The sequence below is a fragment of the Malaclemys terrapin genome, chromosome 7 (assembly GCF_027887155.1).
Source record: "Malaclemys terrapin pileata isolate rMalTer1 chromosome 7, rMalTer1.hap1, whole genome shotgun sequence".
Lineage (NCBI taxonomy): Eukaryota > Metazoa > Chordata > Testudines > Emydidae > Malaclemys > Malaclemys terrapin.
In genome coordinates, this window is record NC_071511.1 from 8,534,102 (window position 1) to 8,558,710 (window position 24,609).

At 42.3% G+C, this 24,609-nt stretch overlaps 1 protein-coding gene and 1 non-coding gene across 3 annotated transcripts in view; one reads left to right on the forward strand and one right to left on the reverse strand.

Annotated features, from left to right (window-relative positions):
- The window catches only part of TAFA4 (TAFA chemokine like family member 4), a 113,546-nt gene that overhangs the window by 1,791 nt on the left and 87,146 nt on the right, over positions 1–24,609 (reverse strand). Inside the window, exons 4-5 of one of the 2 annotated variants that reach the window (XM_054035355.1) lie at positions 16,436–16,591; positions 6,676–6,759 (exon numbers count right to left, since the gene is read on the reverse strand). In XM_054035355.1, the coding sequence (XP_053891330.1) occupies positions 6,676–6,759; positions 16,436–16,591 (240 nt within the window). Of the gene's footprint in view, positions 1–6,634; positions 6,760–16,435; positions 16,592–24,609 lie in introns of both variants that reach the window. The other variant, XM_054035356.1, reaches the window with a different exon arrangement.
- Positions 3,565–3,637, forward strand: TRNAR-UCG (transfer RNA arginine (anticodon UCG)). The gene has a single exon. It is a non-coding gene; the product is annotated as a tRNA-Arg (tRNA).

A 24,609-nucleotide genomic window follows, 5' to 3' on the forward strand; every position in this document is an offset into this window, starting at 1 on the left:
TGTATTGCATATCAACAGAAGCCATATAAACTAGTATAAAGTACAATGCTATTTGGTAATAGAAGGAAAGATTTACAAAAGCACATATTTACAGTTAGATTCCTAATTCCCTTTTCCTGAGAATAAGATGCCTGCTTGCCATTTGTGTCTTTGAAAACCTCCCCCCACGGCATTATCTTGAATAGCACCTTTCTTTAAAATGATATCCCAGAATGCTTTACAGAGCCAGACAACATGCGGCACAGTTAAAAACTGAAAGAACAGCTAGAGCCAACCTCGTGGTTTAGGCAAGGAGAAAAGTTGTATTTTCAGATAAATGTGGAAAACGGATGGAGAGTCAATGACGCAGAGAGATTCAGGAAGGTGGCTCCGGAACGCATGAGCTGAGGAGCTGAAGGCACTTGCACCACCAAAGTGATCGTGTGTAAGGGCTCAGAGAGGCAGCTGGTGCTATGTGTGTAAAGCGTAAGGCCAGTGGAGCAAGTCTACGTGCAGTTTCATAAATAAGGAGGGTAATTTTGAACTGGATTCTGGACGTGGGCAATGGAAACTGGTCAAGTTTAAGGATTCAATATCTTCATAAATAATTTGGATAATGGCATAGAGAGATACACTTATAATGTTTGCAGATGATATCAGCTGGATGAGGTTGCAAGCGCTTTGGAGGACGGGATTAGATTTTAAAATTATCTTGACAAACTGAAGAAATGGTCAGAAATAAACAGGATGAAATTCAATCAAGGCAAATGCAAAGTCTGACACTTAGGAAGGAATAATCAATTGCGCAAATACAAAATGAGAAATGACTGTCTAGCAAGGAGTACTGCAGAAAAGGATCTGGGGGTTATAGCAGATCACAAACTAAATATGAGACAACAATGTAATACTGCTGCAAAAAAAGCAAACATCATTCTGGGATGTATTAGCAGGAATGTTGTGAGCAAGACACGAGAAGTAATTCTTCCGCTCTCCTCAGCACTAATAAGGCCTCCACTGGAGCATTGTGTCCAGTTCTGGGCAGCACTCTTTGAGAAAGATGTGGACAAATTGGAAAAAGTCCAGAGGAGGCATCAAAAATTATTAAAAAATGAGGAAAGATTGAAAAAAATGAGTTTAGTCTGGAGAAGAAAAGACTGAGGGGGGACATGAGAACAGTCTTCAAGTACATAAGAGGAGGGTGATAAATCGTTCTCCTTAACCACAGAGGATAGGGCAAGAAGTAATGAGCTTAAATTGCAGCAAGGGCGATTTAGGTTGGACACTAGGAAAAGCTTCCTAATTGTAAGGATAGTTAAGCACTGGAACAAATTGCCGAGGGAGGTTGTGGAATCTCCATCATTGAAGGTTTTTAAGAACATGTTAGACAAACCCCTGTCAGGGATGGTCTAGACAATATTTAGCCCTGCCTCAGTGCAGGGGACTGGACTAGATGACCTGTCAAGATCCCTTCCAGTCCTACGTTTCTATGAGTCTCTGAGTCAATGTGGGCATGCTCCTATATCTGTGTCAGAAGATGGGCAGCAGCTTTCTCCAGGGCTGGAGAGTGGCAACTTGAGAAGGCCCTGGAGAAAGGAGTTGAAATAGTCCAGACTAGAAGATGGAGGCATTGAGGAGGTCAGAGGAGTTGGAGCTGAGGCAGTGGCAAACGCAGACAGTGTTTTCAGAGGGGGAGATGGGCAGATTTGCAGACACAGGAGTTGAAGGAATCCTCAGACTCATGCATGACACTGAGATGATGGACAGTGGGGGCAAACGGGATGCCTGAGTTCAGAGGAGATGAAGCCCTGCTTGAGAATGCTACTTCTGCCCAGGCAAGTGCTTCTGTCTTTACCTGCAGTGCTTGTAGTTTAACACGTGTATATTAAAGCACTCACTGTTAAGTTTCCCAGCAATTTTTCAATTGATAGCTGGTCAGCAATTCAGCACATCAAAAATCTAGTTTCTAACCACGACTAAAATGCTCTGTTGGTCTGCTTTCCTTGTTAAATATAAACATGTGCAGAAAGTATTCCATTCATTTTTATTTGGCTTCACAAGACAATTACTCCAAGAAGGGAGCATTTACTTGTTTCACTGTCCCTGATTAGTCATTGTAACTACGTCTATAAATACACAGTAAATATATGAGTGTCTCAGACTGCATGTCTGGCTAGTGTTTTGATGAAATTGAAAGTCAACGTAAAAAGTGATCAAAGGAACTTTCTTTCTGCAATGCATAATTAGCCTGTGGAACTCCCTGCCACCAATTATCATTGAGGCCAATATTTTATAGGCTTCAAAAAGGAATCAAACATGTAAATAGATAAAATCATCCCTGTTTTTTTTTTTTTTAAATTTGGAATGGATTTAAACCTTCACGACTTGAGACATAAGCCAACCACTAAATTGTGGGCATTTTGAAGAAACTTCCCCTTTGGGCAGGTCATTCTAGAACTATCTATAGGTTTCTTGTACTTTTCCCTGGGAAGCATTCAACCAGCTACTGTGACTGGATCACCCAGACCACTGGTCTAATCAGATATGGCTAGTTCTATGTTCTTCCATCAACTAGCGTCCAGTTTCAGTACCACTCACCTAACGGAGAAATCAAGATTTTTGTCCATGGAGATGCTGTTTTTGTCAATTCTACTTAACTCATTTTTAAAAAAATCCTGATCTCTGATTACAACATACATAATTCTTCTCCCACAGGACAGTAATAATTATAAAATTAACCTGTTTATTTTACTGTAAAATCTTCTACTGTACACAGTTATTTAGAAACTGCAGTGCCAGACTTCATAATTTTTTGTAACAGCTCTACACAATAGCTGGAAGCAGTTATACAGATGAATTTACTATATATGCATAAGATTAATAAAGGACATAAAATATTTTATACCTTTCCAGTCAGTCTTGGTTGGATTAATAAAGTTTTATTATCTGAGAATTATTCTCAAGTGGCAGAATCCTAAAAACTAGTGATAGTATCATGATGACTTGGGGAACAGTATTATGAGATTTTGTCTTCTTGCAGTGCTAAATGAAATGTCACTACTACTGGGGATCTAGCACTGTTACATTTATAGTCCCACCTCACAAAGTACACCTCACAGGTTTACTTACTGATAAAGGGATGCAGAACCACAGATAAATACAGAAAGGCCTGGATGGGCCAGCAAATCATAGGAAGGAAGAGCGTAAGTAGTAACTTGTCTGCATGCAAAATACATTAAACAAAATACAAACAAAGAAGCAATGCTCTATCACAGAGTTCATACTAAGAAATGTGTGTTGCTGGGCAGCTGATTGGGTGGCCTTCCTTTTGAAGAAGCTATTGGCTTGCGCCCAGAAGGAAGTGCTGCCGATCACTGGTTCAAGAGGATCCCAAGCTTAGGTGTCACTGAAACATAATACTTGTTATTGTTCATCTTTGTATTTATATTAAAGCAGTGCCCAAAGTCCTGAGTCAGAATTAGGGACCCCATTGTGCTGGATGCTAGACATACACCTATAGAAAAGCAGGCCTTGTCCCGAAGAGTTTACCATCCAAAAGGTGGGGGCCGGGGATAAATTTCAAAGGGTGACCCAGTGGCCTAACGGATAAGGCATCAGCCTTCGGCGCTGGGGATTGTGGGTTCGAGTCCCATCTGGGTCATGCTGATCATATGTTTGGGGGGAGGGATGGCTCAGTGGTTTGAGCATTGGCCTACTAAACCCAGGGTTATGAGTTCAATCCTTGAGGGGGCCATTTAGGGATCTGGGGCAAAAATCTGTTTGGGGATTAGTCCTGCTTTAAGCAGGGGGTTGGACTAGATAACCTCCTAAGGTCCCTTCCAACCCTGATATTCTATGAAAGGGAAAAGCATGCACACAGCATAGTCAGAGCAATAATTCCAGTTTCTATCTATAGCTATTTGCCAATGTATGAATTCAGACATTTGCCCATTTAAGAAAACAATTTTTTCCCTCACTGCATTTTACAATGAACATTTCTCATATTTAAAATATAGTGGAGCAAGTGACGTGCACCTGTTATTTGCATGCCCTTTCCCTTAAATGTCCCTCCAAAGTGGTCTGCCACAGTGCGGAACGTACTCAACGCCCCAGCAAAGGAAAGGAGGGGTTTCACGGAACTACACGAGCTTTTTCAGGGATAAACTCTATCCTCAGCTGGACCCCAATGGGTTTGGGTAGGTCTAGGAATTCACACAGGTCTAACGGAAGGCAGAACGATTTGCCCCACTCTGCCTTTCTGAAAACATCCCCATGGCCATCACAATGCATTAGCCTATTCTCTGGTTTGCTGATTGCAGGGGGTTTTATTTTGGGGATAATAATATAAATGGCAGCTGCTGCATTTACCCCAAGCTACTGCAGTCTCTGTTCATTGTTTATGGGCCAGGCCCTTCAAACACTCACAAACATGAGCAGTTTCACTCAGATGCGTGGTCAGTCCCACGCAAATCGAAGGGAGCAAAGGAAACCAAATGCATTAAAGTGCTTGCAGCACCAGCCCTGATGTTATTAATCCTAGCAATGTTCCTAGTTTGGCCTTTTAACCCTTTCCTTTGTTCACTGTTAAAGCCATTGAGTATATCTAATTTTTAAAAATGATTTTAACTTGCCTTTTTCTAGATACATAGCGCTAGATTCCCCACTCATGTCAATGGGAGTAGCTCTATTACTTCCTATATATAATTTCTACTTTCTCCAACTCACTCCTTTGTTTGAAGTCATCTGTCCTCATTCCAGGTCTGACTTAGTGCCTGATCCCGTGAGGGCACTCCACTGCTACTGACTTTAACACAGGTGGAAGATAATCAGCAGTTTGCAGTTGTGCTTAGCAACTCACAGGAATGGACCCATCCCCCCCAATCCTGCAATTGACAAAGCACTGTACAGGTGGACTGTCAATTGCAAGATCAGGAGCAGAGACTATAAGCTCCAGGAGGCAGAGGTATGGCATGATTTAGCCACGGCTAGAGCATTACACAAATATTAATTTGTGACCATTGTTCTAACCTTGAAAACAGCAGCAGTGTTTTTCAGACTATGAATTGTATCTCTCTGCTTGGGTATTTAGTTAGCCCATCATCATGGGATCTGGGTTGTTAACCCCCAGATAATAACTACTCACAGTATCACATAACAATTGCCCGATACATTTAATTTTTTCTGATCTAATATAGAATGAATTATATCCTTTCACTACTGTGTGAAACAGTCATTATCAAATGGAATCTGGCAGCAACATTTGCTTATTAATTCATAGCAAACAGCTGAATCCATTCTCAGTTTGAAGCGGTGTGGGGAGGGGTCAAAGGCTAACCATTTATCTTTACAGGTTGTTGCCTGCTATTTTCACGATGTATTTAGACACACAGGCCACTATGAGTTGCCAAATCTTAGCTCCTTGAATTAATTTTAGCTTGTTAAATAGTCAGAGGGATGAGATATTTGCCTCATATTCAGTGGTCATTAGTTATGAATCTGGGCTTCATAATGAAGACCTTGGCCAAGACATTAAAAAACGGGTAGCTAAAGGTAAGCCCATAATTACGCTCCTAAGTCAGTGGGCAGACCTTCAATGGTGCAGAGAGCTTTATGGCTCCTATCAGAAATCTGTGCAGATTCTCCACACCTTTGAAAGTCAGGTCACTTGTTTTGGTCTCTCACCCCAGAGTCAGGAACCAAACTTTAGTCAGTCACTTGTGAAAATCTTGGCCTTGCATTGTCATTTTGCAAATCAAGGTCATTATCCTGTTATCAATACAAGTGAGCTGTCCTTCCTCACACAAACAGGCTGATGAAAGGCTGAAGTGTTGAGCCCAAAATGAATTTAGTGGACTTGCCTGACTGAATATTTGCCTGTGGCAATGACCCTCTATGCTGACAGGCACAATAAGGCATGCTCGGCAATCTGTCCTTGGGACAGGCCAAGCCCTGCTGGAAGGGGAAAATCCTGCTCCTGCCGTAGGGCACTGGTGACGTCCTGCTGAAAAGGGATGAGAGGGCAGGATTTTGGGGAGACGGTGCAGGAGATGCTAACCCCCATGCGGTGCAAAACTCAGCTCTCTGGGAAGACTGGCGTTTGAGGCAGAGCTAGCCACATGATAACCCACTATGAGGATCCTAGCCCTTCTCCCGTTGAGAAATGAGAGAGGTGCTAGAGATGTGCAGGCCCTAACTCTGCTCTCCACCAGATCACTGTAGCACCCAACTAATTTAATCAAGCTAGGTACTGGAGAGAGGAGTAGTCACTCCTCAGCTTCGATCCAGCAGTGTCTTCACCGGGAGCAATCACACACGACTGTTTAAAAAAAAAAAAACGTTTAAGATGGTGAGATTGATGCTAACACCAGCAGAGCAGGGTCAATGGAAATGAGCTTTTGTTGTCACTAGACTGTCACCTTTAAATCTAGAGAGACAAGGTGGGTGAGGTAATATCTTTTATTGAACCCACTTCTATTGGTGAGAGACACACGGTTCGAGGTGACACAGATCAGAGCTCTGTGTAAGCTCGGAAGCTTGTCTCTCTCACCTGGTTCAATACAAGATATCACCTCACCTACTTGTCTCTCTAATATCCTGGGACCAACATGGCTACAACAACACTGCATAGCTTTTAAACATACACGCTCTCTATACTTGCCTTTGTGGTTTTGACTTTATTTCCACTGCTGCAAGACCAACCTGAATAGTCCGGTAGCACTTTACAATCCTCTCCATCCAGACAAGGGTTCATGTGACACCACCACTTCTGGATGACAATGGAGGCTAGAAACAGAAACAGAATACAGTGTTTTCTATTAAGTTGATGGTTTCAGCTGCAGGAAAATTATGTGTGAGCCATTTATTTGTTTAAAAATTATACTGTCCTGTTCGTTTTATATTTAATCTAGCATTTATCCATTAGGCGGAAAATATATTCACCATGATTAACCAGTCTGCAAAGACCTGATTCTAAAACCATTACTCACACGAGTACCACAGTCCCATTGAATTCACTGAGTTGAATTATTTATGCTATTCAGTGAACGTTTAAGTTGCTCTGGCTTCTTGCCTATGTATGTTAATACTTACAAGCTTGTCTACACAGTGCAGTAATGCACACTAGTGGGGTGAATTCTAATGTGCACCAAATCTAGTATTATGTTAGCAGGCACTACGGACATTTTTGCACACACCATCAGGGTCTACACAGGCCAGTTAGTGCACAGCATTGGTGTGCATTAGAAGTCACACCCCACTGCTGAGCATTACTGCAATGTGTAGCCAAGCACTACTTGTCCATGACTGCTGCATCTGTGTCTCCGGATCGGCAGGATATTGGTTCCAGGATGCTGGTATGGAGATGGATGCTTAGATATCATGGTGATAGACTACCTTAGCTAGATAAACAGGTGTCAGACTGGCAGTAGGGATCATAGCTAGGCTTCAGTCCTTGTACCCTGCAGCTGACATGGTCAGGAGGAGGTTGGAGCATGAAGCGGTACCATCTCTTTCTCATTGTGATGGACTGGAAAGCAATGTAGGGACGGGCATGGCTCAAAGAACTATCATGCCAAGCAGGACGTGCAGGGACCGGGAAGAATTCTGGCAATTACTTCCTTATGACCACACCAATCTGGTCTGAACTGTTAATGAAATGGATTTCCAAGGGAGCCCTGAACCCAGCCACAGCTGATAGGTCCAAAAACCTAGTGACAAGGTAGAGGGTAAATGTCACAAGCAGATGATGCTCACATCAGTGTAATACAATCAATCAATAAGAACAGCAGCAGCTAATGAGACCATCACACCAGCTTGCTATGAAAAGTTACCCTCAAATGGAGTGGATCTGCTGAGTGCAGGATAGTAAATGTTTAACCTGGATGTCTGTGCTAGGCTGGAAGTGGTTCTGTCAGCAGGTAAGAAAATATAATGGCTCAGACCTTTGAGCTACAGGAGTTCTATCAGACACTCCGACTATGCTTTTCAGTTTTACAAAAGCAGCCGTAACTTCTGACTAATGCAGACAACAACAGATATATTTTGCCACAAAATGTTACAAACTTTTCCAATGCATTCCTGATTTAACATTAGTACTGGGGGTGCGATTAATCAAATCACAGAAAACAATTTGGAAGATAGGGGTCTGCAATTTTACATAATCTAAAGTGGAGAGCAAAATAAAATATGGCTACAAATGTTGATTTAGTTCCTTTGCACTTTTTTACTATGTGCTCAAAATACTGAACTTCATACTTAACAAGGTGCCTTGTTCTAAAGTGATGCACAAAAATAACAGCTTACTTTATGTAAAGATAAACAATTTTTCATTAGTTCAAAAGGTACTTTCCTACTACTGCAGCCTTCAAACTAGATTAACTAACAGCAAGCTGACATTGGAAGATTCAGGTGCTGAAATGCTGATTCAATTACTTATTTTCCAGGGTATCTTCTCAGTCTAGATGGTATTTAGAGGCATCTATGGCCTGAAAAATACCTTTTTGGAATAACAGTTTGACTTCAGACACTCTCCATTCAACCTACCGGAGTTATAAATGAATACATGGTTCTTGTCACCAAGCATTTGCTTCTACTCCAGCTGATGGATTATTGATTGACTAATTTGAATGAAACTTAATTGTGCGTCATTGCACTTTAGAGATCATTTCCATTCTGAGCTTATTACCACCTGATCAGTTTGTTTTATATCTTTGCTATTTGCCAAAATTCTGATTTGTTTTGCATGCTACGTGTATTTAGGTAAGCACGTATTTCTAATTACAAAGTTCTTTCATTAACTGAGCACAGATTCTCTCTATTAACATCCCCGTCTCCATGTATACATGCAATTATTTCTTTTCTTTCATTGTTCCATCCAGCTTCTTTTTTGTACGGAGAGCAACCATTATAATTAATTGGTCATGATATGTTTGTAGACTAACCCACAGAGGGCATCACTAAATGTGAGGCAATTTGTGTTCTCAACCTACATCCTCCTCTCAGCCCATTTCCAACACCTGATTGAATATCCCTTTCAAAGAAATACTTCAAGAATGAATCTCCAGTGCCAGTTGAATAACCCTGCAATATAGGACCTGATTCACTATTAGACTTTTATGTCCGAGTACCTCCGCTGATTTCAAATGGTGTAAAATCGGAATAAATAGGACAGTGAATGAGGCCCATTATTTCCAGAAGCACCCTATTCCATCAAAAGCCAGCACAGCCACTAACTAAAAGCACCAAAGAGTAAATCAGGCATTGGACCTGCAAGCTCTTAAATGGCCTGAATATTTCAACTTCAGCTCTTTTCTAGTTGTGATTCTTTTTCACTGATATTCCAATTTCTTTTCTTTCATTGGCTGGTTTCTGCTCTGTGTTGATACCGTTCTTCAGAACAAGTGAAACCCTTTCTTGATATACTCAATATATTTTGTTCTATTTGATGTAGCAAACCACCAATTCTTTGCTATAGTATAGCACCAGTTCTTATGTCAATTTATGCCAGGATTCTCTTGTGTCCATAATGTCTATTTTGTAGTGCCGTATTTCTTAGCTCTCTGGGCACATTTGATCATTTGAAAAATGCTTCCTGTATTCCTATACTAGGAAAGTTCTCGGGCTGGATTTTAGACTAAACTCTTCTTCATAGAAATAGTTACTAAACTTTTGCTGTCCCTATCACTGTTTGAATCATGGAGTGATTTAAAATATCTCCTCCCCTTATCAATTTGAAGAGTTCTTGGAGAGGTTTCAGTAACTATTTTTTCAAATAGAATCATAGATATGTAGGGCTGGGAAGGACCTTGAGAGGTCATCTAGTCCAGCCCCCTGTGCGGAGGCAAGACCTAATATACTTAGAATAGACCATCCCCGACGCGGGTTTGTCTCACCGGTTCTTAAAAACTTCCAATGATGGGGATTCCACAACCACCCTTGGAATCCTATTCCATAGCTTAACTATTCTTACAGATAGAAAGTTTTTCCTAATATCTAACCTAAATGTCCTTTGCTGCAGATTATGCTACCTACCTCATGCCTTGTCCTACCATTAGCGGACATAGAGAACAACTGATCACCGCCTCTCTGAGTATACCAATCTCATATTCTACCAACATCTTGAGGGAATAGAAGACTACTTTGGCGTGACATCTACCAACCGACTGTGGACTGCCCTAGCTGGAATAAATCTTCTGCTGACACAGCTCCGCAGGGAAGCAATAGTAGATTCCATTACTAGTAAATAGTATATTGCCCTGGGTGGGGGATAGTTTGGCTTGTGATGATTTACTTAGAGATACGTTTAACACACTTAGGAAAGGTAGCTTCACCACAGACAAGAATTATTAATGCTTTATCCTCTTGGTAGTGGCTGTCAGCCTAGCTTTAGGTACTTACTCAAGGATGTTTATTTCTACAGAGGAAACGGGAGAAAACTAAATGTCATAATGATCACTTTGAATTTAAGTGTTTACCGCTTGTTCATAGCACAAGGAGTTGACCTTTACTAAACCAAATTTTCTATGGCTCTGATCACATCTTACAGCTGCAACGCTAAGCAGTTATGCAGGCTCTCTTATTTTTTTTTACTCACTGATTATTAAAAAATCTTCCTTTCATATTCTGCGCTCTGTTCTGAGCTTGGCAGCTTAATTTATCTACAGTAGTGTTTCTCAAAGCATGTGGTTGGCCTGTCTTCGGAGGCTCAAAGAACCCCAGGGAAATGAGGCTTGGGGGGAGAGGGGATTGAGGGGAGAGAAAGAAATAGTCTTGCTTTTTTTTGTTCAAGACTTGCAAAAAACAAAAACAAAAATCTAGTCAATAGCGTTCAGTACTAAAATATCTACCTCTGTATATACAATATGCGCACACACATAGATGGTTCCTTGTTTGCTGCACTCAAAGTGGAATGACCTTAGTGAGAAAAAATGTAATGAGTGGGCTATCATGAACATGGAATAAAAATATACAGACCCAATGCCTTATTTTAAGGAAAATACCTTTTGCCCCTGCACCCTATTTTAAGAGTACTTCTGCCAGGGAATACCGGTGGACTTTTTTGTGCTTGGCGGGAAAATGCAATGGAAAATCCTGCTCTATTGCTTTTCACCTTTCCACTTTTCATTTTAGAGAGCTATTTTGACTTCTGCTACAACCAATATTTTAAGTTCCCTGGGTGAAAGACTGTAGAAGTGCAAAGCACTTTACAAATACTAATTAAGCCTCACAACACAGAAAATATTACTAGATTCATTTTACAAATGAGATTGGGTAAAATGAATGAGGATTCAATTTAAGGCTCGATTTCTTACATTCAAGGCACTTAAGGCTTTCAGTCCAATGCTTTTAATTAATGTTGCATTCCTTTCTGTAGCACGTGGTTAGCTGCCAACAATCTTCTGACCAACTTTCGCCTCTCCAGGCATATTCCAGATGAAGGTGTTTTCCAATTAGTCCAACATTGGTAGAATTCCTCACCTCGCCAGATTTGTTTGGCTAATTTTAATTTCTACATAACAGTTAGGGGCAGATCCCCAGCAGGTGCAAGTTGGCATAGCTTCATTATGGCACTCTGTATCCCCTGATTCCCAGGGTGGGGGTATGGATGGAGTGACCATGTATGGACCTCTGCATGCCCTGGGCTCTGTAAAAAGGGGTTCTGTGCTTGCCAAAGCCAGGCCAATGCACATGGGTAGCTAGAGCTGAGCTGAGTAGAGAGCCAAAGCATCTATGACAATGTATGTCCTGAGGTCCTAATGCACTACAGAGGGTTTGCTGAGCAGCAGTGGACACTCTTCTGGCCTATGGGTTTGGGTAGTTGCAGTGGATAGGCTGCATTGTGGCATTCTCACTCCCAGTGTGTGTCCCACACACAACCTCATTTCTATATTTATGCAGATAGGGTGACTGCCACACTCATTGACCAGTGAAGTACCAAGTTTCCATGCCTAACTCTGCAGTGATATTATTTTCTAGAGTGCCCATGCAGTCTCCAGGTCTACACAAAATGCGCATGGGCACTCACCTGACCACATAACCCCATCTTTACAGGCACGCATGCCCATTATAAATTAGCACAAACCTGAGGCCTCACTGAAAATTTGGCCCTACATGTCACCATGTTTGTTTGAAAGTATTTTGAAGTCTGACCCATTAATTCACTACATTGTGCTCTATTTTAACACACAGTATTGCTGTAATAAGACTGCTGTTTTAATTCGACCTTCTGGAATATTCTTTAACATCTGTCCAAGCTATTTTAAAATCCAAATTACCGAGCTGAGCTATGATTCTACTCTAAATGCCATAATGATTATTTTTTAAAATACCTATTTCATGGCCTACTTACACCAAAAGCCATAACACACAGTACTTAGCAGCAAAGGTCACGTAGGGCCCAATCCATATCTCACTGAAGTCAATGAAAAGGCACCATTTACTTCAATGGGAGCTGAGTCAAGAAACAAGTTAATGAAACATGAGAAAGACCAAACAAACAAACAAAATTCCACCCAGGAAAATTTCCCAATTTGCTGAAAAGTCAAGAATCATAGAATATCAGGGTTGGAGGGGACTTCAGGAGATCATCTAGTCCAACCCCCTGCAGGACCAATCCCCAGACCCCTAAATGTCCCCCTCAAGTATTGAACTCACAACCCTGGGTTTAGCAAGCCAATGCTCAAACCACTGAGCTATCCCCCCACTAAGCTAGCCTTACCCCTTAAAGTCTCATTGCTGCTACCAGCTGTGCAACTGACAAGAATGTTAATTTCAGCCAGCAGCTGCCTTGGGTCTGTGGCCAAAGACTCAGGGATTCCAGACTCCCAGGTCAGCTCAGAAATTGGTAGCAACTGGCCAAGTAGTCTGGAAGCCCTGCGGTTCCCATCCTAGGGCAGTCCACATGGCAAGACTGGCCTGCAACCACAGACCCTGGAAACACACTTCACGACCTCCAGGGTCCTGGTTCCACAGCTGGCAACCTGGAAACCCCACAAGCCCTGGCATGGCAGGACTGTCCCAGCGCCATGTGTAGGCCTTACTTGGTAGGAGTGGGCCCCAGTAGCCAAGGACAGGGAAAGAGAGAAGCTATGTAAAAACAGGGGCAAGAAATAATTGTGTCAGAAGCAATGGCTACAAATACATAGAAGGAAGATAAGCACACAAGGTGGAAACTAACAAAATACAAGGAGGGAACTAACAAAACAGGCTGTGTACGTGTGGCATGTGAACGAGGAATGATAGGTACAGGAATTGATCCTGAAAATAACCTGGCCAATCATAAAGTTCACTATATGATGTAGAATGGAAGACACGTGTCAGTATGGGGTTTCATTTGTATATAAAGTAACCAATATTTGTACTCTTTGGATTTGTGGTATGCCCTGTACCCACCCCTACCCGTGAGTCTAATCAGCTCTGTGTAGTTTGATTGTATGCCAACAATGAAACTTGATGATGAGTCCGGAGTCGAGTTGAGTTCTTAGGAACCTGAGAGAAATCCCAACACCACAGAAATAGAAACCCTGGGATACACATTGCAGACCTTCACCAAAGCAACAGAGTCTGGAAGCCTGAGGTACCTGGCCCTAGGGCAGTCTGTGTGAAATTATGTCCATTACAAAGACTGCTAAGTATAGACTGGGACTCAGGAGAACTGGGTTCTATTCCTGGCTCTGACACTGTTTTGCTGGGTGACCCTGGACAAATCACTTCACCTCCTGGGTCTCGGCATCCCCATCTGTAAAATGGGGATAATGATGCTGACCTCCTTTGTAAAGTACTTTGAGATCTATAGACGAAAAGTGCTAGATAAGAGAGAGGGATTATTATTATTATTAAAGGTATTTTTACCAAGGGCTGCCTATTCTTCCTTAATGATTTTTCCATTCTGGCATCATAATTCTTCCTGAACTAATATCATTTGTATCACCCTTGTTTACGTAATGGTATATGAACTGATGTGAGTAGCGCCACTGAACTCAATAGGACTAATCATGTGGGTAAGTATTCACCAAGTTGAACAAGGGTTCCATGTTCTGGCATAATACGGAGACCTAGTCCTGGACCAGGATCCCATTGTGAAATTGTGTGTAAAGTCTTTTGTATTTCACTTTTCTCCTACTATGGCTGTACAGATTGTAAAGAATTTGGGGGCAAGGACTGTCTTTTCAGTATTATTATTACACGGTGTATGCGGAATGCTTGACACAAAGGGAAGTGTGCTACCTGAATACAAATAATATTAGCTAAGCTTAAAAGAAGATACCTTAAAAAGCCACTCAAAATAAGCGCTCTAAAGTACACTTTGTTTCAGTTAGAATGTAACCAGTAATACTGCGCTTTCAACAAGACCTTTAACTCTCATGTTACGAATGTGCGGAATGTGGTCCAATTAAATCTTCTTGACCTTGGTAAAATCTCTGGGAAAAGAATAATGAATCTCTTTCATTATATTTAAAAGAATTAGTTATACAAGTCAGGCCATGTTGAATATTATCTCTTTCTGACTTTTGCACTGTTGAGGCTTACAGAAGTCTGTGTATATAGTGAAAAATCCAATTTTGAGCCTGTGAACAGATAGTTATGGGTTCTGTGCAACAGCAGAGGAATAAAATGTCATTGAGTCCAGATCTAAATGCTTACGGAAATACATAAAGTATATTAAAACATCACCCTAAGGGGAATAAAATCAAGAGCTTCTGCTTTTATAACTAAAAATCTTGCATTCTAAATGTTTTGTCTTATTTAATCTCAAGCACACTTGAAGGAAAAGAAGCCATTAAATTGTTTCAGCAAGTGTTTGCTTTGACAAAATAAATTAGACTTTCACTGCACCATGCACTTCATTCTGTCGTGAAAGCATAGAGTGTTACCTTTCTAATACTAAAGTATATTTTAATAAATGTCTAGACTTTATTATCCACCATAAAGAACAGTAAAACTGTGGCATGGTATGTTACATAAAAGGTACAGGTACTGCATATGATTCTACAGGAAAAATTATTCAGTAAACTGAAAAATTAAGGTTGAATTGTACCCCTGCATTACAAGATATTTCAGACATCAAGCCAAATCTAATTCCTAAATAAAATAACAGGGTCTCAGAAATAGAAAACATATAAATAGGTAAAGTAAGTACTAAAATCAGACAGTTACATTTATTTGTAGGATTTTTTCTACAGTGAAACATTATAGAAAGTCAGAGAAACCGAGGGTATTTTATATTTAACTTTTAAAGGTGATCATTTTGTGAGAAAAGCAATGAAAACAGAAGATAAGTATCTTACTTGTGGATTAACAAAAATGTAGGGCAGTGATTTCTGTGTCAATATTAATTAGCAGTAAGCTACTAAAAATTTTCTGCTTTATTTCAATTTAAATGTAAATTTCACAGACTTTTATATGTAAAGATCCTTTTAATTCTTACTGACAAATAAGCTAATGAAGACTTATATTAGCCATTTCCTAACATAAAAACATCCCATGGCCAGAAGCAGCATATGTGTTCGGAGACAAACAATGAAATATTTAGAGAGATTTGAGTCTTTGGGGGTAGATATTTCAGCTACACAAATTCATTATAAGATCTGGCTGCATTATAAGATCTCAAGTCAAGAGAAAATTTCTTAGTTTATAACTTTTTAATTTATATCAGTCAAGTGTTATAAAAAGCGTTATTTACCAGTGCCAACAAACTGAAGACTGCAAATCGATCTTTAAACTGTGCCTTGTGCCTATGGGTTGTAAAGCTCTTCAAACTAACCCGAAGGCAAGGGTGATGGACTAGATCAGTTTGTACTATGCTTTTGCATTTATCAGAACATCATAACAGTGCCACCTATTGTTTGTGGCACCAATTCAATGGTACATAATCAACTCCCTTGGGATTCTTCACATGCCATCTCATTTGGGTTAGAATGCACACAAAGCTGAATGGATGTAGGACAGAGGAGACACATGGGGGTCCAGTGCGGAAGCTCACTATCATTATAGGGTGCTGGATTATGCCAGCCTAGAGGAGAGTTCACACAAACCAGATGTCTCAGTACTAATCTGCTTGCCCATGGCTACGAAGTACTGGATCAATGACCAGTCAGTGGTTTCTTTATGTCCCAATGATTCCATGGCCATGCTGCTATATCTAGAGGCAACTGGATGGGTTAATGATTAAACTCACAATGTCTTGGCTTGTGTAGTTTTGAGGCTAGTTTAAAGTACAATTTTTAATATGGAAAAACTAAGAAGTTTTATTGGCACAGACATGAAATGAACAAGAACATATATTAAAGGGATTAATTACACCAAGATTTATGCACGCTCATTATCATCAACGAACAGAGATGTTTCCAAAATTAACAAAAGGAAGGATTATGCTTTCTAGACAGCAGGAAGTCAAACAATCAAGGAGACTAAACGTCTCAGAGAGCCAAAGGGCAGTAGGAGTGAGTGGGAGATTGCTTACCTTCAACGCAAGAGGGCTGTGCCCTTGTTGTTCCAGCCACCTGCCCCGGGAAGCAAGAGCACTTGACTGTTTGCGACCGTTCTTCAATTCGGTTCTTATTGCAGCAACGATGCACTGCGACGACTTCACACGTCCCTTGCTTGACTTGGTGGTGGCCTAATAATCAGAGAGGTAGAAGTGTTGAGGGGGAGGGGTATTACTGTCATGGTGCCAAAAGGGAATCAACGCAGGGGAAATGTAGCAGTTTACTGTGGTGAGAGTGCGCACAGTTCTGCAAGACGCTGAGCCACTTCGATTCTCACTGGAGCCCTCGGAGGGGAAGGCACCAAGCGCCCCCTGCAGGACCAGGCACATGACTTGCACTTCACATGTTATATTTAATTCAGATTAGTTCATCATAACAGTGCTTGGTTTTTTCTATCTGTCTCCCTCCATCAATTTGCCAGCCCTTATAAATGCATAAAGAGAATGACAAGTTTACTAGATAGACTAGACAGGTGGATGATATAGACAGAGAGATCTACAAATACATCTAAACGTCACTCTCCTGCTTAAATACTTCCACTGGCTTCCTGTCTCTTATCACATCAGATTCAAGCTCGTTGCCTTCATCTGTGAAGCTCTAGATAATGTTGCCTTGCTCTCCTTTCTCCCTACACATCCTCCATTTCCTCTCATTTTTACTCTCCCCTTCATCTCTTCCCCCCCCACACACACTCATCTTCATGCCTCCTGTCAAGTCCCTCACTATGCATGGAAGGATTTCCTTCTCCCTATCTGCCAAGCACCCTCTCTCCCCGACTTCCAACCCCTCCCCAGTACCACCACTGGGGGGAGGGCTAGCTCAGCGGTTTGAGCATTGGCCTTCTAAACCCAGCATTGTAAGTTCAATCCTTGAGGGGGCCCACTTAGGGATCTGGGGTAAAAATCAATATGTGGTCCTGCTAGTGAAGGCAAGGGACTGGACTCAACTTGATGACCTTCCAGCTCTATGAGATGGGTATAGCTCCATATATTTATTTTATTTAAACAATCCCTCTCCCCTTCTCATCATTAATTACCTCCACACTCTTAATCTCCTGAGCTGTTGACAAGTGCCTCGCTTGTGTTTGTCTTGTCTTATTTAGATTACAGGGTCTTCAAGGCATTGGATGGGTCTTATCTATGTTTGTAAAGCACCCTGTCCATTACCAATGCTATATAAAAGATTTTTTTAATGAGTTAGCTAGACACAAAGATGAGGCAGAGAATCATAAAGTATTTGCCATCAAAGCAGTTCTGGGGCTTTGTCTGAAAAGAATGCAAGGTACACCGGGTGCATACTATCAAAGGCCTGGTTAAATAAAAAGAAAGTGAAAAGTAGAAGAATACTGTACAAAATAGTACATCAGATACATCAAAAAAGCTGAGAACTTTACGACGACAAGCCCTGGAGAATTGTTCTGTTCTCCTACTCACAGAAAAGCTCAGGACTGTGACGGGGGAAAGCAGGCACACAAGTCAGTAGCAGTAATGAACTGAAGCATGGACATTTCCTAGCAGCTAATGACCAGCTGGGCCAAGATGAATTAGCTCCCCAATTAACTGCCAAGAAATTCCCTCCCCATTGTCCACTAGTACTCAGTGACAATATGTTTGATTATTAAGTGATCATGACGTGCCAGCAAATTAAAAAAAAAAAACAATGTCCACAATGGGAAAAATATGCTCTGGTGCATTTTAACTACACCACAAGGCTGCTCCAAGGAACTTGTCATATAAGATGTTGCCATTCAGTGAACTGCATAAAAGATGAAGTGCCAGGAATCTGTGCTGTGCTTGTTAGGAGGCATAGGGACAGCATCTCCAGGGACTGCTCTACCCTACAGCATGGTTCTGGCCACAACCATCCTACCCATGAATCACCCCTTATTGGGGACTGTGTAGGAGAGACACATAGGCACTGACTTTAACAGGACTACCCCTAAGGGAATAGTCAAAGTGAGTGATCAGATCAGAATCAGGCCTTATAATAATTATATAATTAATGGAGATATCCCATCTCCTAGAACTGGAAGGGACCTTGAAAGGTCATTGAGTCCAGCCCCCTGCTTTCACTAGCAGGACCAAGTACCAATTTTGCCCCAGATCCCCAAGTGGCCGCCTCAAGGATTGAACTCACAACCCTGGGTTTAGCAGGCCAACGTTCAAACCACTGAGCTATTCCTCCCCCACCCTTTAGTGCCTCTCCCTTATTTCTAATATCAACTGAACCAAAATCACTGATCTGAACACTGCTACATTTAGGGAAAGTGAACCTATAACCGAACTTTGCAGTTTTGACCCTCTCTAGTTAACGCATGAAGACAGCAGTGCACAAAGCAGACATGCATTCTCTATAAACATGCACCAGCAAATATCAGTGGGCTAAATCCTGCTCTGCTCACTCACACAAACACATCCCATTGAAGTCAATGGAATTTCTCCATTGCGTGTGTAAAATGAACAGGATCTAGCACAGAGTTTGCTAAACAGAAAGCCACCAAAAATCAGCGGAGCTGGGAATATTATAATTAAGCTTCTGAGTAGGTTTTTCACACATGGAGAGTATAAAAAAATTAAACTGTTTTTTTTTTTAATTAGATTGGCTTACCAGTGTCCCTTTTGTGTGTGTGTGTGTGTGTTGCTTTCACAAGTATTTCAAACCCAGCTGGAGATGTGTCTGATCTCTGCTGTCAAATTGGTATGTACAACAATCTTAATGGACAGAAAACTAGATATCTATAATACAAAAAAGGAAATGTACTCTTCCATTTGAGCTCTCAAAGTGTAAAATATATATATAATTTTTTCCAGAGGGGGGCAAACGCGCACACACATACAATTGTTTTAAGCAAAATATGCGACAGTAGTAAAATACATAAAGCATTTTATAGAATGAAAAATGTTGAACACAGCATAAAAATCTCTCTCTTATAGTTATCACATTAGATTTATTGGCAGGCTGTGTATTTTCACGCAAGTCCCTAATAGTCATATAATAAATAATAATAAATAAAATCCCAGCTTCTAGGACAGTTGATGTTCAGCAAGTCAGTATATATAATAAAAAATGAAACTGGCCGTGCACTTTATTCCAAATGATTGGTCTACACCATTTCTCTGTGCGGTAATTTTTAGCCACAATAAACAGAAGCCTGAAGATCTGCAAGATTTTATAAACACTTGTTTTTAGTTTAAAGAGCTTTTATTTATTTATTGTTAAATAGAATCAAACAAAGGGCCTGAGCCAATGCCCAATAAAATCAATGTAAAAACTCCCATTGCCTGCAGTAGCAGCAGACTGGATTCAATAACTGAGGTGGTCCCTTCCCAGGGCTGGTGCAACCGATAGGGGTGCTAGAATTTGGGGGACGGCATCTCGGGTCCTTCGGGGGCGACGGCGGCAGCCGGATCTTCGGCTGCCCTGGTCGTCATTGGCATTTAGGCGGAGGGAGCTGGGGCAGGGGGGGCGCGGGGAGGGCCACCTGCAGCAAGTAGGGGGGGCACGCAGGGGAACTCCCCGCCCCAGCTCACCTCTGCTCTGCCTCCTCCCCTGAGCACGCCCACCCCGCTCTGCTTCTCTCCCTCCCAGGCTTGCGGCACTAAACAGCTGATTGGCGCCGCAAGCCTGGGAGGCGGGAGAAGTGGAGCGGCGACGGCATGCTCGGGGAGGAGGCGGAGTAGAGGTGAGCTGGGGCGGGGAGCTGCCACATGGCTCCCCGGGCGGGGGGGAGATGCAGCGGGAGGGGCGCCTCAGGGTGGAGGGGGGAGCTGCTGCGGGGGGGGGACACCTCAGGGCGGAGGGGAGCTGCCGCGGGGGGGGGGTGCCTTAGGGCGGGGGGGGATGGAGAGCTGCCACAGGGCTCGGGGAGGGGGGCGGCACAAGGTGGAAGTTTCACCTAGGGTGTAAAACATCCTTGCACCTGCCCTGTCCCTTCTAGTCTTCTGTTCTATAGGTACTAAGAAATTGATCCTACGCTCATTGAAGTCAATGACAAGATTCCTAATGTCTTTAATTGAGCAAGATTAGGGCCTAGATTGGGCCCCAAAAGATGATACCTTAAAAGGGAGTGAGGAAAAAGTCAAGAATTGGTACAAACACATTACATAAATGTACATATTTGAATCTGTGATACACTATATATGAAACATCAACTCTTAGCATCTGGTGTCCAGCAATTCATGACTAAGAAAAGATACTAACCTGTTATGCTGAGAGATCCAAATCCTCACCGATTTGTATATCGTACAGATTGAATATATCCAACAATAAATGTGTAGCTGAATGAACATACATTTTAAAGGCCAAATCCTGCCTGTTTTACATGAGTAATCCTGTTAAATCAATGGGACTATTCATCTAATTAAGACTAGCAGGATTCAGCCTTAGGCATGCAGCCTAAAAAATAAGACCTGTTTTGAAATGAGTATGCGTGTGGAATTTGCAGCCATGACACCATGTCAACAAAGTGCAGGGTTTAGACCAGGGGTCGGCAACCTTTCAGAAGCGGTGTGCCGAGTCTTCATTTATTCACTCGGATTTAAGGTTTGGCGTGCCAGTCATACATCTTATCGTTTTTAGAAGGTCTCTTTCTAGAAGTCTATACTATATAACTAAACTATTGTATGTAAAGTAAATAAAGTTTTTTAAAATATTTAAGAAGCTTCACTGAAAATTAAATTAAAATGCAGAGCCCCCCCGGACCGGTGGCCAGGACCCGGGCAGTGAGAGTGCCACTGAAAATCATCTCGTGTGCCGCCTTTGGCGCGCATGCTATAGGTTGCCTATCCCTGGTTTAAGCCATGCTGGCGCTCAGTGACAACAGGACACTGGCAGAAAGCAAAACTGAATTTTGTACCTTGGCTTGGTAGCTACGGTCACACTGTCTGGAGTAGCTCACAACTGTGAGTGCCTACCTCAGGGCAGACCGTCAGAAAACAGGGCAGACACCCCCAAACTGATGGTGTGTTCTACAATTAGATTTCACCCAACCAGTACCAAATGTGAACTCCTGGATCATTATACCAGTCTTACCACGGAGTCACAGACAGTCCCCCTTAGACGCTCTTGCCACCCAGACAAACTGGACTTTATGATAAAAGCTCACTTAAGCCAAAAATCACATCACATCAGGGTGTTCCCAGTCCTAAGAGACCAGTCACTTACCCCAGATCAATCGGTACTCCAGATCTTATACAAAAGACAACACTGGTAGCCAATTCTATAATAAACTAACTAAAGGTTTATTAGCTAAGAAAATGAAATGAGAGTTATTGAGAAGTTAAAGCAGGCAAAATATATATACTGGTGTGTCACACTCTATAATTCCAAAGGGTAGCAGAGATGTAATAATCTGCCAGTTTCCCAAAAGTCTCTCAGGGCTACCCAGAATAATTCTGGGGATCTCCATCTTCTCGTTCAGTTATTCTGCCCTGTTAGAACCAAACAGACCAGAGATGCGTCTGACGAAGTGGGTATTCACCCACAAAAGCTTATGCTCCAATACGTCTGTTAGTCTATAAGGTGCCACAGGACTCTTTGTCGCTTTTTACAGATCCAGACTAACACGGCTACCCCTCTGATACTAGTCCAGAGATAAAGGATCTTTCTTTGAATCCAGTCTTATAGCCTCTTCTCACAGAAAACAAACTGACAGTGTCACTACCTACGTGGGCTTTTCCTTTGATGACAGTGAGTGAGGATTGTATTTAGAGCCTTTGACTGCCGATCATCACACATAATGATCACTTGCTTTCAAATTAGCACTCTTCTGTTAAAGTTCTTAATTTGCATTCCACAAGGCTTCTTCCGCATTGGGTGGGTTATTTAGTTACAAGGGTACGCACAATGTAAATACTTGCTATGACATTATAACACGATACAGATAAGCGAAAACAATGCAAGTAACAACCTATTCGTTTTCATGAAGTTTAAACACCAAATACACTTTTATACATTTAACCATTACTTTGATCTATACTAATACACAAGCACATTGACCTGGGGCTTCGGTATAAGCTGGCACCTCGTCGGCCAGCATCACAGCTACATTACTATACAATTTTTCACACTTCCAGACTGCTCAAGAAGGTTAGGAAAGACATCCTCGAATTGTCTCTTGGTAAAAGGTAGGGTGCTCAGCTTTGAGAGAGCTACTCTTTTCCAGTGGAATAAAAGACCTTCTTGATTGCCCCTTCTCTTCTTAATGCAGCTCTTAAGTTCGTTGGGGGTAAAGCCACTACTCCCATTTTGCAGTGGAAGTTACTGAAAAGCCAGAAGATGTCTGCCATGTGCATCATCTGCACTCACTGTACTGCCCTTGTAATGGATTTTCTCCATCCTCATAGTCATGCCTACTTTTGCTCATCAATGCACATCTCTAAAGGTATTTACTCTGATTGCTGAGCACCAGGCACATTTCTCCTACCTGTAAGGAAATGTCTGTGAACAGGCGCTGAGCGAATGCTGAGTACTCAGTGTTAGCTTGCTGGCTTTCCACACCCCGCTCCTCAGAGCTCAGCAGCCTGGAGCACTGAGTCTTTAGCTTGTGGTGCGGCTTTTAGAGTTAACAAAACCCACAAAACTAACACCAACTCAGACAGACTATTCTTCTGCCTAGATCTATTGAAACCTATTGCACCCGCCCAAAGGCAGAGAACCCCATGAAGGAGGAACTTAAGAACGGGGATTCCACGTTTCTGCACATTTTAATTTCCATCTTGCATTGAATAACAAACCTTCCTGTCATGCTTTTAAGGCACACAGCTTAGAGCATAAGGACAGAACCGCTCATGAACAGCCTTAAAATATCTTGCAATCAATGCACTCTCAGGAAGCCAACACAATAGAGAAGGGGGGATTAAAAAAATTTTAAAGAGTGAAGATCATAGGAAGTGAACTCTGTGCCAGAAGACATCAGGAAAGCCATTACAGAGGGAACTGCAAAGAAGGGTAGAGGAAGGTGATCTCTAGAGACTCAGACTCTGAAGAGCAAAGCCCCTATGGGCTCTCTTATAGAAATGCTCCGCACTCACAGTTGTTCCCCTGTTAAGAGCAGATAGCCAAGAGCTGCAATCCAAATTCTGCCCTTAGTTACATCCTGGCATGCCAACGGGGAAAATCACCAAGAAGGGATACATTCTGCTGGTAACAGATCAAGAGCAAGGTTCTCCTCAGGGAGTTTCTTTGGCCATCTCCATTCAGGGAGGAGGGCATTCTTCCCTGGCAGAGAAGACAAGGTGTGAAACCCTTTGCGACCCTAGTTTCCATTCCCACAGAAACTGGGCACCAAGGCAGTCCACCAAATCCCTATTCCCTCCCAGAGGATGGGCAGAAAGCATTGCACCCAGAGTATTTACTGAATTAGCCGTCAGGACCAGTCGTAGGGATGGGCAACCTAGGCAACCACCCAGGGTGCTATGGTCAGGGAAGCACGTGGGGGGCAGGTCAGGAGGGGGACCTGGGCCTGGGATCTGGCCGGAACATGGGCGCAGCAGCACAGGGTGGTAGGAAGGCCAGCATGTGGCTGGCATACACAAAAAGAGCAGGGCACCGCAGTTCTGGACACTCAATGCCCCCCGGGAGCAGGGTGATGAGTTTAGCCTGAGTGACTGTGCGAGAAGCCAATGGGAGGTCCGCAGGCTGGGTTGTGACCAATCTGTAAAAGGACTAAAGCAGAGGGTCTCTATTAACGATCGCCTCTGCATCTACAGCCTAACCGTGTCCAGTTTCACTTGTCAGGGCTACGAAGTTGATGAGAGCCAGTGTGAAATTCTCAGGATGCTATTCTCAAAGGAGGACTCTCGACTACCCTGCCACAAGAGATCAGAATGAGCCCAAGTCCAGTTGCTTTCAGGGTAAATATGTAAGATGGACCTTTTAACAATGACCTGGACACAATGAGCAAAAGACGACCTGGTGCAAAAAATGTCTACTAGGCACTAGTGGCCATTCCAGACAGCAAGGAGCTAAGTCTGTTATTCCTTGTTCTTGTGCTCCTTAAATACATACCTGCTGCCCAGCTAGTCTACCACAATTATTGGTGCCCTAAAATTGTCTACAGTACAAAGCTGTGGTGCACTCCTAATTTATAAAACTGATTTCAATGCCTAAGGACTTCTGAGTCCCAAAGCATTCCTGTTGTTAACCCTTT